A 14065-nucleotide genomic window follows, 5' to 3' on the forward strand; every position below is an offset into this window, starting at 1 on the left:
GTGGAGAATGACAGAACCACTTTGATTCTAGGAATGTAAGAAGCACGTCACTCTACATAAATCATCCCAGGGACCCTGAGTGGCATTATGCACACAATCTTGGAGTCACAGGTAGACAGATAAGTTTCAGTGGGAAAGCCTGGGGCATCCTCTGTCTTGGAATTTGTACCCCCGCTGGCCTGGTCCCTGCCTTGATCTGCCCTTTCCTGTTGCCAAACAGCACAGTTCCAGGAGCTGCCATCTTCCTGGGAAGACTTAGTAGGGAGAACCTTTGAAGACAGAAGGTGATTAACCTTTCTCTTTTAACAACTGGTATTATGGGAGGCAATTGGGAAAACTTGTATATTAGGCACTTTTGTCTAGAGCCTGCTCTCTCATGGAGAAAACATTTTGAGTACTGAAAAATATTTATTAATATATTTTAATGTATTATTGTGTCATTATTTGATTTTTATAATCCCATGTCTTTAAAAAGGATAAATCCTTGTTATATTTGTAAATAATTTAGATGATTAAAATGGATTATGTAAAACAATTTTTAGATTACAGTTTTACTTTATTTCAGTAATATATTTTATGTTTTAATTCATATAGAAAGTACACTTTTATCAGAAATAGACATAATCTCGTACTGCCAGTGTTCTGAATTTTAGGTATTTATGTGTAGAGAAGAGCCTGCATGTGGTAAAGGGTTAAGATCCGAGTTTAAAGTCACACAGTTAGGTCAACAGATGGTTGGATGGACAGTCCAGGTGAATTATCTTGGATGCCTTGATTCTTAAAGGAGAGACAGAGGCAGGATTAAAGCAATGTAGAAGAAAGCGAAGGTCAGTTTACTTAATGCTCATACACATGGAGACCATTTCCAGTGGGAGAAATATCCTAAAACAGGCTCCTATAAATCATGGCAGCCTATCTGGCAGTGGTACTGCAGTGGAGCTGTGTGTCATTTTGGGGGCTGAGTGTTGAAGGCAAAAATCACATTTGGTCAAAAGTGCCCTTGAAAATCCCTGAAGCTGCAGCACTTGGGCCCCCAGAAGCAAAAGCCAAGAACTAGCTTCTTTTGTAGCTTTCTTATTTGACACGTAGGTCCAGGTTCTGTTCAGGAGAGGTTACGTGAAGAGAAGGGAACAGCTGGTGGATGAAAGGAGGCAGACAGAAAGCTCGAGGACCTGAGTATCACTCCAGCCTCCTCTGAGGCAGGGGCTGGTGTGAGCAAAGCCCCAGGTGGGCATCCTCTTGTACTGTCAGTCCCACTGCAGAAGCAGGACCCAAAGGGGCTTGTGAGGCAACGTTGGCCGTGAGGACCTGATGAATCTAGAAGGGAAAGTCTGGTACGTTCGATTCACAGACCCTCTGGGAAGTTTCCTTCTTATCTCCACCGAGGGAGTTGACAAAGAGATCCCACTCTAATGAGAAGACTTTTCAACCCCACCCTGGTGTGTAGCAGTTACGGGAGTTTGGTCATTACGGACAAAGCTGGGGTCTGCTCTCACCCTCCTGTATTAGGAGATGCTAAGGACGCCCTGTGCTCTTGCATCAAATGTGTAGTAAACCAGAACCAGGCCAGTGCAGCCCAAAGTGAAAAATGAATGAAGAATCACATAATTGACTCATCCCAAACAGCACGGAGTCAACCCTGCTTTATTAAAATTTCCAGAACAAGCCCGCTCGCTGGAACCGCTTTTTCTATGGAACCTCACCTCTGAAAACCATAGGAGGGCACTGCCGTGCTTCGAGGGGCACCCACTTGGATTGTTGAGTGGGCGTTTGTTTGCACAATGCCTCTTCTAAAGTGGAGGGCCCTTGAGGTAGCACGTGGACGCGCGTTGAGGTTCCGGTGAGTTGTCCAGTTGCGCCGCCTAGTGACGCACGGGAGAAGTGCGCTCTTGAACAGGCTCCGGTAGCACCAGCTGGATGATGGGCTTGAGGCAGCTTAGCCAGGCCTGCTCCCCGCACCTGTTGGTGTTTGCCACAGGACGGACATGAAGGCACAGGGCGCAGGGTCCAGCTTTGTTGGCATCCGAAGAATCCAAAGAGACTCTTGCGTTTGCCCTTTTGATATTTTAACAGCATTCTAAAAAGTGATTTGGGGACTTCCCTGGTGGTCCAATGGTAAAGAATCCACCTTGCAATGCAGGGGAACGTGGGTTCGATCCCTGGTCAGGGAACTAAGATCCCACATGCCGCGGGGCAACTAAGCCGGCGTGCCACAACTACTGAGTTCGCACGCCTCAACTGGCGCCTGCGTGCCACGAACTACAGAGCCCACGTGCTCTGGAACCGGCGGGCCACAGCTACAGAGCCCATGCACCCTGGAGCCTGCACGCCACAACTAAAGAAAAGAAAACCCACATGCCACTAGAGAGAAGCCCGGGCACCACAATGAAGATGCTGCGTGCCTCAACAATGATCCCGCGTGCTGCAACTAAGACCTGCCGCAGGCAAAAATAAATAAATATATCTTTTTTTTAAAGTCATTTTATCTCCTGAAGATACCCCAAGGGCCACCTGAGGGAATTTCTGGTCCTCTCTGTGCCATTCCGTGAGATTGTTCCTCTGTTAAGTCACTTTTTAGATGAAACAGAGTAGACAGCTTGGTGTAGGGGGACAAGTAGACTTTTTATTTTTAAAGATTTTGCAGGAAACGAAAGTTGTACAGAAGCCAGGAAGAGATCTTGTGATGTGGTTCACAATCTCTGTGCTAGAAACCTCCCCGGTGCCTGTGGGCTGGATGTCTGCACTGGGGACTCAGGGGTCCCTAGAGCTACAGGACCAGACAGGAGCTGTGTAAAAGAAATGCTTGAAGCAGAGAAAAAGAGTCACAGGCCCATGTTAAGCCTGGAACTAAGGGCTTAAAAATGTCATCTTGTAACACTGTGTAGTTTAATATCACTTTTATTTTTAAAAAAGAAAAGAAGCTGTACTGCATCTGAAACTGCCCTTGATTCCCTACCTCCCCAGAGAAAAACACTTGTTAAAGCCACATTAATCCCAAACAGCATTGATGTTAATGATGAAGCACAGGGCAAACAAAGGTTTTATGGAGTTTTTCCCACATGGACTCATCATAGAACTTTTTTTTTCCAGAAAAATTCACATACAGAGTTATATAAAGAAGTGATAGAAAAAGTCTTTAGAGCATTTTTCTATGCCCTGAGAGTTTAGTTTTTTAGGAAGAATTCTAAAACATTGCTTTTTTTTAAAAAAAAAGAAAGGGCATGTAGCTGACAGGCAAAGATACGCGCCCCACCTCCACTGTGGTTACTCCTTGAGCAAAAAACAACAAAGTCATTAGAAGCTGGTAAAAAGATGAGAAAAAAAAAAGTACCGATGTTCTCAGGGCTTTCAAGCCATGCCTTTAAGCTGGATGGACAATGCTTTTAGTTTCAGTAGGTTTGTTTTTGCTTGGACAGAAAAGGTCGGCGCGGCCGGTGGATGCCACTGTTGATGTGGTGACAGCTACTAGAATTAACGGAGGTGGGGGGAGTGTGTGTGTGTGTGTGTGTGTGTGTGTGTGTGTGTGTGTGTGTCTTGGTGAATGAGTTTATAGAAATGGCAGAGCAGATCCAAGTCGTGTGACGGTAGCTGCACACGACATGTTCAAGTCAAGAAAAGGGGGAAAAGGTCAAGGCATTTTGTGTATTTTACACAAGTTGGCCACGTCCCATGAAGAGTGGGAAAAGAATCTGGAAGGCTCTCAGTATGTCACAAAGATAAAACCCCTTTTTCCAAGATTTTGGGATGGGTTTGTAATTTTAAAGAAAATATTTTAATAAGTTACTTCTGTAAGCCAAAAAATAGCTTGGATGTGTAGCATGACCAGCATTCCTCTGTCCTCAGAGATCCCCTTGGAAGCCGTGTGTGTGTAGGTCCCAGCTCCCCATAGAGTTCAGTAGGTGCAGCTGCACCCTGACAGCTGTGTGGGCTCCCGGGAGGGTTCTTTTAAGGACGATGCTACGATGGCCTTTAGAGAGAGAAGTTTCTGGTCTCCCCGGCACATTCCCAGCCTGGCTTTCCCTGTGGGTGGGGGAAGAAGGAAAGCGTCGTTCCAATTGACCGACATGCATGAGCTCGTGTGAACAGATCTCATCCCGTGGACGGCCAGGCTGCAAAGCCCAGTCACCCTGCAGGTCCCCGCCACTATACCCAGCCTTATCCGTGTTTCTTTCCTCTTCTCACCATTGGATCCCTGGGCTGCGAGGAGAGCACTGGGCTTTCCTGCCCATCTTCCCTGGAGACCCGAGCCTTCCACCAAGCAGCAGTCACCCTGGTCTGGGTAGCACACTTGCAGATACTCCCCAGCGTGGTCTGCAGGGCATCCAAGAAGGAAGCCCCAACTCACTGGAGACTCAGGGCTGGGCCAGGGCTCTCTCACGGCTGGCTGCGGCAGCAAGATCCCAAGCACCCAATTTTCCAGTCAGTACCAGGCACCATGTGCCCCCAGAGGAGCACAGCCAGTCAGAGCCATTTACCAAGTGCACCTGCTCTGGGTGGAAAGCACACCTGGGTCGGTCAGAGTGCAAGTGAGCAGGGGAACTGTCCCCCTTATACAGCCCTCTGAGACCCCACCTCGGCTGAAGGGTGTGTGCTTGCAGGTGGCACATTTTAAAGAACAAAAAATCTGCACGGTAGCTACCTGTATGTAGTTCACCAACGTAGACGATCTTGAATAATCAAGGATTAATGAAGTTTAAAGGTTCTCTTTGACAGATGAGGATTTTGTACCAGTTTCAGAACCTGCGGGAGGAGGAACAAATAAAAGTAATAAAGGTTAGGGTATTTTGAGGCAGGGAAATGCAAGTTCATTCCTAAATAAAATACTTGATGAAAGTACTTGTCAGTGTTAATACTTTTGGCTCAGAACACTGCAGTCCTCCAGTCAGACCGAGAAAAGGAATGAGGATTTAAGTGGGAAGTCAGAACATTAAATCCAAAACCCCTGTCCTTGGAGGCCCCAAGCAAGCAGCACGAGGTTAACCCACAGCACCTAAGGCAGGGCTTCGGGGTGCAGTGGTGACTGCAGTAGTGAGCGCTCCCACTGAGCCCCTGCTCCCTGCCTAGAAGACTCTTGTCAGTCAGTGCCTCTTGCTTTGGGAATTTGCTCTCTCCTGTTCACAGAACTGTAGGAATCAGCCCCCAGCAGCTCAAGGAGCCTCGGGTGACTCACTCTCTCTGTGTTGTGTCCCAAGGAAGGGAGATGCTGCAGCGGCCCGGTGGGCAGTGGTGACTCGGAGAGCTGGCCGGTCCAGGCGTCCCAGTGGTATTGCGGAGGGGCCGAACCTCTGCCTTTGGCACTTTTGATCTTTGTTGTTGATTTTCCTTGGTCTTCTAAAGCTGTCCATCGCTTCTGGGGAATGATGACCTCTGAATTTTAGCAGCCTTTTCCTATTCCCAAAACCCATTTGCAGTAAGATGGGTTTTGCTTTTGCTGATGCAACTGTCTCTCTAAAATGTCCGTCTCACACTAGCTGTTGCGATTGAAGATCCGATATGTAATGGGGTGGAGAAAGTGAACGTGTGTGACCTTTTGATTTGATATTCTGGCCATGTATTTAAATGGGGTACACTTCTAAGTTTAAATCAAGCCTTGCTTTTGTTTGATATTTTTTAAAAATGTTCTCTGTCTTTCAACTGTTCTGTCTTAATTACTTCTACTTACTGCATTTTTCTTTCCTCCCTCCCAAATAACCCCTCACGCCTGTTATTTGGGATGCTTTTCTCAGGTTTTGTGTTGCTTCTGTTTCTAGACCTTATTGCAATCAGAGAATCGTGATTGGTTGGTTGCCTTTTCTTCATAGCTTCTTCCATTTTTGTTTTGCTTGCAGTAATTTCTCAATTATCTGAGTTCCTAAACCATTACGTTTTTGGTTGAGAAACAAAGATGCATAAAGGCTATTCTTACGTGTGTTTTCCACCCCCCTCCTGCTTTGCCTGGAGCTCCCTGTGGCTGGGAGTTTGCTCTTGTGGCCATGGTGCTGGCTGCCACGCCAGGGGCCACGGGAGCCTTCCTTGACACAAAGACATGGATTGGACCACAATAATCAGGGGAAACCAGTCTTGCATAGCTCCTGAGTCACCGCCACCATTTTTGTGCTTTGGCTTTGTCCTGCCTGCCTTCAATTTGCGTGTCTCCAATATTTTTTTGTTTGTTGGTTTCATCTGGTTTCTAGTTTTTTCTTTTCTTTTTTAAGATGCAATCACCTGTGTGTGGATCTGTAGGTTTGGGGCACCGATCTCTTCCGGTTTGTTTTCCTTTTCCTTTTTGTCAAATCCAAGAGAAAACTTGCCATAAGGAGCTAGAAGATTCTAGTTGCAGCCTTTTGAATCTTCAGCGTGCTCATGGCCTCCAATATCCTAATCCGTTGTCTCCCAGGAGGTCTCTGGGGGCTGAGAGGCTGCAGGGGTGGAGTGGGTGGGGAGGGGGGATGACCCAGAACTCACCTTGCATGCTATTGGAAGCAGCATCATTTTTCCTTTTTTTTTTTTCTTTTTTTACATTTGAGTTATGAATGAGGATGGCCTCGACAATCATGATGTCTCCTGTAGACTCTATTCCTACTTATCACCTGCCAGCTTTCTGATGCATGGTCCTAACGCTTCCGTGATTTACTTTGCTCCAGATCGTAGACTTCAGCTGCCTTATCAACTCTTTGGAGCTTTCAAAGGAAATAAGTTGAGGACAACTTGTTCTGTCTCATTTTCGTCAGAAACCAGACATCCTAGAGATGGCAAGAAAGCAGCCCGGGGGGACTGGTGCTGCTTGCACCGTTGTGTGTCAGCCCAGCCCAGGTCCTGGAGCTTCAGCCCCACAGAGAACCCAGGCCCTGGGACTCCTGCCACGTTGTTGCTGAGGCAGCTGAGGCCCCGTCTCCCTCCCTGTCGACCACAGTTAGACAGTAGTGGAGCCAGCTTCCTCAAGCCCCTTTTTGTGTAAACAGAAAAGGGAGCCCGTGAGCCTTGCCCTGTTCCCAGGTGCAAGTGCCTCTCCCTGCCCTGCACCTCTCCCCTCCCCTTGGCAGAGTTTGGCACCTATTTGCCAGTGAAAAGAAAAGTAAAGCAACAAAAGAAAGCCGAAGCCGATTTGGACCTCTGAGGAGGGAACCCAAATTTACCCCCAAGGGCCCATTAGCCCTTCAAACTGGATCCACTACTGGCCAAAGAACGCTGATGGGAAGCCCTGTCTGGACTGGGTTGGAAGCTGGAATTCAATGCTCTGCACACCAGTGCTCAAAAGTGTGGTTAGTTTTGAGGGACCACCTTCGATCCAGAACATTTGCGTTTCACCTTCCTCGCCCAGCTTCAGTTCACAAGGTAGCCCATCGTTTCTTGCATCTGTCCGGGGCCATGCGGGAGTTTGACTTTTCTCATGGGTGTACTTGGATGCAAGGACTATATTTTGTTCCTCCCTTCCCCCTCCCCCTGATTTAGCCCACCACCCTGGGAAGTGCATGTCACAGACAAACTCCACCTTCACCTTCACCACCTGTCGCATCCTGCATCCTTCAGACGAGCTCACGCGGGTCACGCCAAGGTAAGGGACCCGGCCGTGGGGTGGGCAGGGCGGGGTGAGGTTGAGACACTCCCCGTGAGACTTAACGTTGAGGAAAGCCAAAGTAGAGAGGCTCATTCAAATCCACCCCTAGCCAGTGGAAGCATCTCCCAAGCACTGCAGTCACCTGTTCTGAGTCCCATCTTTTTTTCTTTCTTTTTTTTTGAACCAAGGCCCCTATTGATTCAGATCCAGCACAGATAGAGAGACCTGGACCCACTTTTAGTTGCTCTTTTATTGGCCGTGGAAGATTCTTACATCCCTCCTCAACCAGCTGAAGTTTAGGGCACTACCACAGCCCCTAAGTCCAAGTCTGTTGGCTTTTTGCCCCAAAGTTTGTCAGTAGAACGTGTTCTTTCACAGAATGGAGTTACTGAGCCCTGTGGTAGCACTTATGCCTCTGGCAGTGGCCCCAGGGGCCATGCATCCCAGCCACCCTGTAATGACCGAAATGATAAAACTTGAATGGAACCACGTGCCCAGCGTGGTCCATTTCCCTTGGGCACCTCCAAGAAGTGATAAGAGTTGGTACCATAGGACGAGAGGACTTGTATGGCCTGGTGGGGGGGTCTGCTTGGCTGGATTTCAGGCCTCCCAGAGCGTCCAGTGAAAGGGAAAATGGTCTCCCCCAACGCGGTGGCGTGACCCCATCAGCTGTTTTCTCTGTGGTACGAGGTTGGCAGGGTGAGTGGAAGGTAACTTACGGGAGAGAGGCGAGCAGGGCCAGCTCGGAGGGAGCAGCTGCCCCAAGGAACACCTTCAACGATGAATAATTCTCCGCAGGTCATGTGAGGAGGATGACGAAGCAGCCCCAGGCCCCGTTGAGCTGAGAGCAGATGTAGGGCAGAGAGTGAGCCCACGGGCGAGGCAGGGGGTGAGAACACCACCAGCAGGGCCTGCCTGGCAGGGCCCCATGAAGGAGCTGTGTGTGCACGCGTGGCCGCCACTAACCCGCGACGTAGGCGTGGACGTGTCTCTGATTGTGCCTGGCTAACTCGGCCTTGACAATGGATACCCCTAACCTGTCTAAATGCCCCAGTTGCGCCGAGTGCCAGCACTAATACAGATCTAACCAAGGTTCTCACCGGAAGGGGACCTCTCAATTTTAGCTTGTCTCTCCGTCTCCCTTCCTGCCTCTGGAGAACCCGGCTTCCCTATCCCTCAGCTTTATGTTTGAAGAGATCGTGTTTAAGACCACTGGACAGAGCTTCCCCCTGGGAGAGGCTGGCATCCTGGTGCTCTGCTGACTGTAGCCATAGGACTCAACACCGCACCCCTGCCTTCTTCTCTAAGTCCTTCTGGCCTCGTCAGGGATGACAAAGCCTGAGTAGTCAGTAGTAGGAAAAGGCTTTTTGCCTGAGTTTGAAAGAATGGCAGCTTGAAACAAAATAGAGAATCTCCCTAGGAATGGCTCTGTGAACAAGATTTGAAGTCCAGATTTTTTTTGGCCCTCTATTGCTTGTAGATCAATTTTGTAGAATTCCACCTGTGCCTTTTGAAGAATCCACCTTTTAACCTTAGGAATCTGCTGTGGTTTCTAATCCCATGTTCCTCTGAGTGCTCTGGACCCACCAGCATCCCCGGTCCCGAGCTTGTGTGAGACGGGCCTGTTCTGTGTTCCTCACCCTGTGCAGACTGGCCAGTGGTGAGGTCACCTGAGTGTGCAGCCAAGGGACGCCTCAGCTTGTACTTGCCTTTGACCTGTCCCTCCTGCAGGAGGGGGCCCTGCTCCACTCATTCCAAGGACCTGCTCCAGAGCCCATCCCCTTCCTCCCCTTTCCCTAAGTTGGTGCTTTGTCCAAGGTATGTGGCCTGTCCCCTGTCAGGCTGGGGAGAGAGGGCTCTATCCCCCGGTTCCCGGGGACCACCCAGCTGCCTGTTCCCAGGGGCACCTGCAGCCCCTGCTGCGTCCTTGGGCAGGTGCCGGGACAGGTCTCATGAGACCCTCAGGAGGGATGTTTTCTGTGCCGCTCAGTTGCTCATCCAGCAACAGCTCAGGGCCTCCGTGCCTGGGTGGCCTCACTCCATCCCCGAAGCAGTTGTTAAAAGTGGGTCTCTCCTGGTTTTCAGGCAGACAGCAGTGCATTCCCCGCTGCTGCCCCTCTGTTATACCTTCTGCCCTAACTCCCTCACTGCTGGATACCAGCTTTTGGAACATAGCGGGTCCTCAGTCAGCATGACATGAGTAGACGAAGGAATCTTTCCACTTTTCCTTTAGTAACCAGGTTTCACACACCCAGTGGGGCTTTTTCTAGGTGGTTCCCTAGATGAAGATCTGATAATACGTGACGTGGCTCCCTCTGTCCCGATAACTCCACTCATCAAGGTGGACTTGGGCACCCACGGGAGAAGGGCTAAAGGGCAGCAGGGTGCAGAGGAAAGAACACTGTGGTGGGAGTCAGGAGGCCCGGGTCTGCCGCTGACTTGATGGGCGCCTTCAGCCTCAGTCTCCCCATCACCCAAGGGTCCTCCACCGAGATGTCCCACCTGCTTCGGCCATTCCCAGGATAAATTCTCATATCCCGTAGTCCTGGTTAACGTCTTGCCTCAGGGAAGCGGCTACTGGGAAGGAAGGCAGGAATCTGAGTAAATTTGGTAGGGACAGAAAGCCTCTCTGCTGAAGGCCTTCCTCCCCTATCTTTGGGGTCCCTCAGACTTTTGTTTAAATCCAGGGTCTTCCCCCGAGTAGCTGAGTGTGACGTTGAGTAAGTCACGTAACCTGAGCCTCAGTTCCCTCACCTACAAAGGGGACAGTTGTACCCACCCTCTAGGGCTGAAAGAGGGAAATCACATGCAGCTTCCTGTTAACTTAAACCACGTCCCCACTTCGGGGAATCCACGGCCCCTGTGGTGAGAGGGAAGGGCAGACATGGAAAGAGGCACCCGGGGAGCCTGGGCTGGGGGAGTCCCCTTAGCATGTCCTAGGCCTGTGCTGCGACCCTGCGGGCGGCTGGCCACGGACTGCTTCCTCGGTGCTCGTGGGCATTTTCTGATCAATGACCTGTTGTCTTTTCTTATCAGCCTTAACTCGGCCCCGACTCCAGCTTGTGGCAGCACCAGCCACTTGAAGTCCACGCCGGTGGCCACGCCATGCACTCCGCGGAGACTGAGCCTGGCCGAATCCTTCACTAACGTCCGTGAGTCCACGACCACCATGAGCACATCCCTGGGGCTAGTGTGGCTGCTGAAGGAGCGGGGCATTTCCGCGGCTGTGTACGACCCCCAGAGCTGGGACAGGGCTGGCCGGGGCTCTCTCCTGCACTCCTACACCCCCAGGATGGCCGTGATCCCCTCTACCCCGCCCAACTCGCCTATGCAGTCGCCCACGTCTTCCCCGCCCTCCTTCGAGTTCAAGTGCACGAGCCCTCCCTACGACAACTTCCTGGCCTCCAAGCCAGCCAGCTCCATCCTGAGGGAGGTGAGGGAGAAGAAGGCGGTCCGGAGCAGCGAGAGCCAGACCGACGTGTCTGTCTCCAACCTGAACCTCGTGGACAAAGTCAGGAGGTTTAGTGTGGCCAAAGTGGTGAACTCGGGGCGAGCCCACGTCCCCACCTTGACTGAGGACCAGGGACCTCTCCTCTGTGGGCCCCCGGGCCCCACGCAGGCCCTTGTCCCCGGAGGCCTGGTACCCGAGGGCCTGCCCCTTGGATGCCCCACCGTCACCAGTGCCATCGGCGGGCTCCAGCTCAACAGTGGCATCCGACGGAACCGCAGCTTCCCCACCATGGTGGGGTCCAGCATGCAGATGAAAGCCCCCGTGACGCTCACCTCGGGCATCTTGATGGGTGCTAAACTCCCCAAACAAACTAGCTTACGGTGAGGCTGGGAGAAGGCCCTTCCGCTAGAGGAAACCCGTCTTGCTCCCGCCTCCCTCTCCTCCCCCCGCACTGCGCACGCTCCCTCTGCTGTCCTCTGTACGTCCCCTCCTGAGCTGGACAAATCAACCTCGTGCCTCATGGGGGCAGAGTGGAGACTCTGTAAAATGTGTACATAGGACCTGGAGACCTGTATCCGCCCTGCCCTTCCTTCGAATCCCACGGGAAGCACCCCAGCACCGACATCGCTCTCTTGAGGACTTGGCCCGTGCTGGCCGGGGGCAGGGGCAGCCCGGTGTCTTTCCTTCTTCTTTCCTTTGAGAAGCACTGAACCCCCCACCCCGCCCCATGTGTGTTCTTATCCCATGGATAGGAAACCAGTGAATCTGTGGCTGGCTGCCGGAGCCACACATCCTGAGCTGTCACGTAGCACAGTGGCTGTGCCGCCTGGTGTCACTGGGCACCTGGCCTCACCCTCCCTGTAAGAGCGTAAGGGGCCTCCGTCCGCTGCCACGTGCAGCGGCCCCAACGGACGGTCGCTTCTTTTCTTGAGCTGTGACTTTCTCTTCTCATGCCTTCAACCTGAATTCATCCCTCCATGTTCTGTAATCCACTGTCGGACCAGACGTCTGACCTGAAAGAGAATGTACTTACACTCCTGCTGCACCGTTTGGCAGCCCCTGTGTGTTCTGTGTGATTTGTTTTATTTTTCTGCGTTTTGTTTTGTTTTTTTAATATATGCAGGGAAGTAATGGTACTAGATGGGAAGTCGCAGTGAACGTTCTGTCTGTGGTTCTGTGACACCAAAATACAAGTTTCAGACACACCAAGCCGCTCCTGAGATAGCAGCTTATTTCTGGGACCCAGTGTCACAACCAAATTAAGACCAGACCCAAGGCGATTTTAACAATAGGATCATAAGGAAAGGGGGTTGGGGAAAGGTGGTGGATGAAATTTGTCAACAGTATAAGTCAAAGAGAAGCACCACGGCCAAAGGTAACACCAAACTGGTTCACAGAGAAATGAGGCTTTGGCGGTCCTCTTGTTCTGGTCCTTGTTCTGGACCTGAGACCAGTGAGCATGCTTTCACGACTGTGGTCTTCTTCTGCAGCCATTCGATGCCCTCAAAACACGTTTTGCCCTCTTGTTTCAGAACAGAGTGGTCCCCAAAAGCCCTTTGTGTCCTTGTGCCACTTTTTATCCTTAGGAAAAGGTAGAGGTGTTGTGAGAAGAACCGTGAACAAACAGGGAGTCTGGTCCCATCGCTGTCACCGACTAAGTTTCAAACTTTTATTTATTATTTGTGTGTGCTGTATTTTAAACAAACATCTTCTGTCCTCTCCAGCTCGGTCACAGCGCGCCTGTGGCTTTCCAATCCAAGCAGGTCATTTATTTATTCTGATCTGAGGACTGCACTGCACATCACGGTGCTCTGTGGCCATTTGTTCCAGACATTTATGGAAGGATAACATCATATGCAAATGAAATTGTCCTTTTGCACCCCCCCATCACCCTCCTCCCACCACCCTTGGCAAAAGATGTATCCTTCAGTTGAGTGAGTGTGACCTTATGTCCACTGAAGATACTTTGAGAAAGTCCCCAGGAGCAAGCTTCGGTCCCATGATTTCATACTATTTATTCTCTGAACACGAGGGTGTTGGTTAATTGTGTTTTCAACTCTCCTCGCTGTGGTATGTGTGCACTCACTGCAAGGAACTTGTATCTTTTTATTTGAATGTATTTTAAAGCAGTAGGTAGAATAACAAGGGAATATGAAAACCATGGATGGAACGGACCATTTTATATATTCAGAGAGAGGAGCCACCCATCATCACAAAGGAGATACCCGTGTAAAAATCAACAATTCGGAGGTTGCAGTATTTAGTATAGTTAATAAATGATCAACATCGTGCAACCACTACCAAAAAGTGTGTTGTAATGCATCCAAAATCAACAATAAAATTTTATTTGCTAATGAATACCAATAAAATAAGTTCAAATGATGGAAACCACACTGCTATTCTGATTTGTATTTTGTTCTTTTCATTGAGGAGACGATCTCTATGAAAGACTTGAAGGTATTCAGCTCTTGGGGGAACTTAAATGAAAGTCATAATACTTCTGTTGCAACCCACCTTTCTTTTAATGTAATACGTTCCCTTAGATAACCTTCCAATCAGAACCTGAAGCTCTTTCTCACTTTTCAGGGCTGCATACTACTCCACCACGTGCACGTGCCCACTGCGAATACATACACACCCCCATGGACCTTTAAGTTAATTCCAAACTTTTGCTATCACAGCACTGTAATGGAAAAACCTTGCGTATATGTAATTTTCCACATACATGAGAATATCTGTAGGATAAATTCCCAGATAGATGTTGCCAAATTGCCCTCCATAGAACTTTGTTGAGACTTAAAAACCAAGCACAGTGGAGGATCACCATAGGGAGAACAAAAGGATAAATAAAAATTTCTGCCACCTTAATATTTGGGAGCAGTGAAATCACGCAAGCAAACAGTAGTGGGTGGCGGCGGCATGGATTTCAATCAAGTGCTACCATTTGGTAGTGGTGTGACCTTGGGCAAGCCACTCCTGTTTGGGTCCTCCATTTTTTAAACCTGTAAAATGGGAATAGTAATACACCTTAGGGTTGATGAGCTGAGGGAGATATATTTTGAACATCTATCATGGAC

General features: G+C 49.9%; 1 protein-coding gene across 5 annotated transcripts in view; it reads left to right on the forward strand.

The window, feature by feature from the left end:
* The window catches only part of TRAK1 (trafficking kinesin protein 1), a 101780-nt gene extending 88434 nt beyond the window's left edge, over positions 1-13346 (forward strand). For all 5 annotated transcript variants that reach the window (XM_068558237.1, XM_068558238.1, XM_068558239.1 and 2 more), the window contains 2 exons: positions 7432-7534; positions 10574-13346. In XM_068558237.1, the coding sequence (XP_068414338.1) occupies positions 7432-7534; positions 10574-11372 (902 nt within the window). In that variant the 3' untranslated portion in view covers positions 11373-13346. The remainder of the gene's footprint in view (positions 1-7431; positions 7535-10573) is intronic.
* Positions 13347-14065: the final 719 nt, after the last annotated feature.

The sequence above is a fragment of the Eschrichtius robustus genome, chromosome 12 (assembly GCF_028021215.1).
Source record: "Eschrichtius robustus isolate mEscRob2 chromosome 12, mEscRob2.pri, whole genome shotgun sequence".
Taxonomy (NCBI): Eukaryota; Metazoa; Chordata; class Mammalia; order Artiodactyla; family Eschrichtiidae; genus Eschrichtius; species Eschrichtius robustus.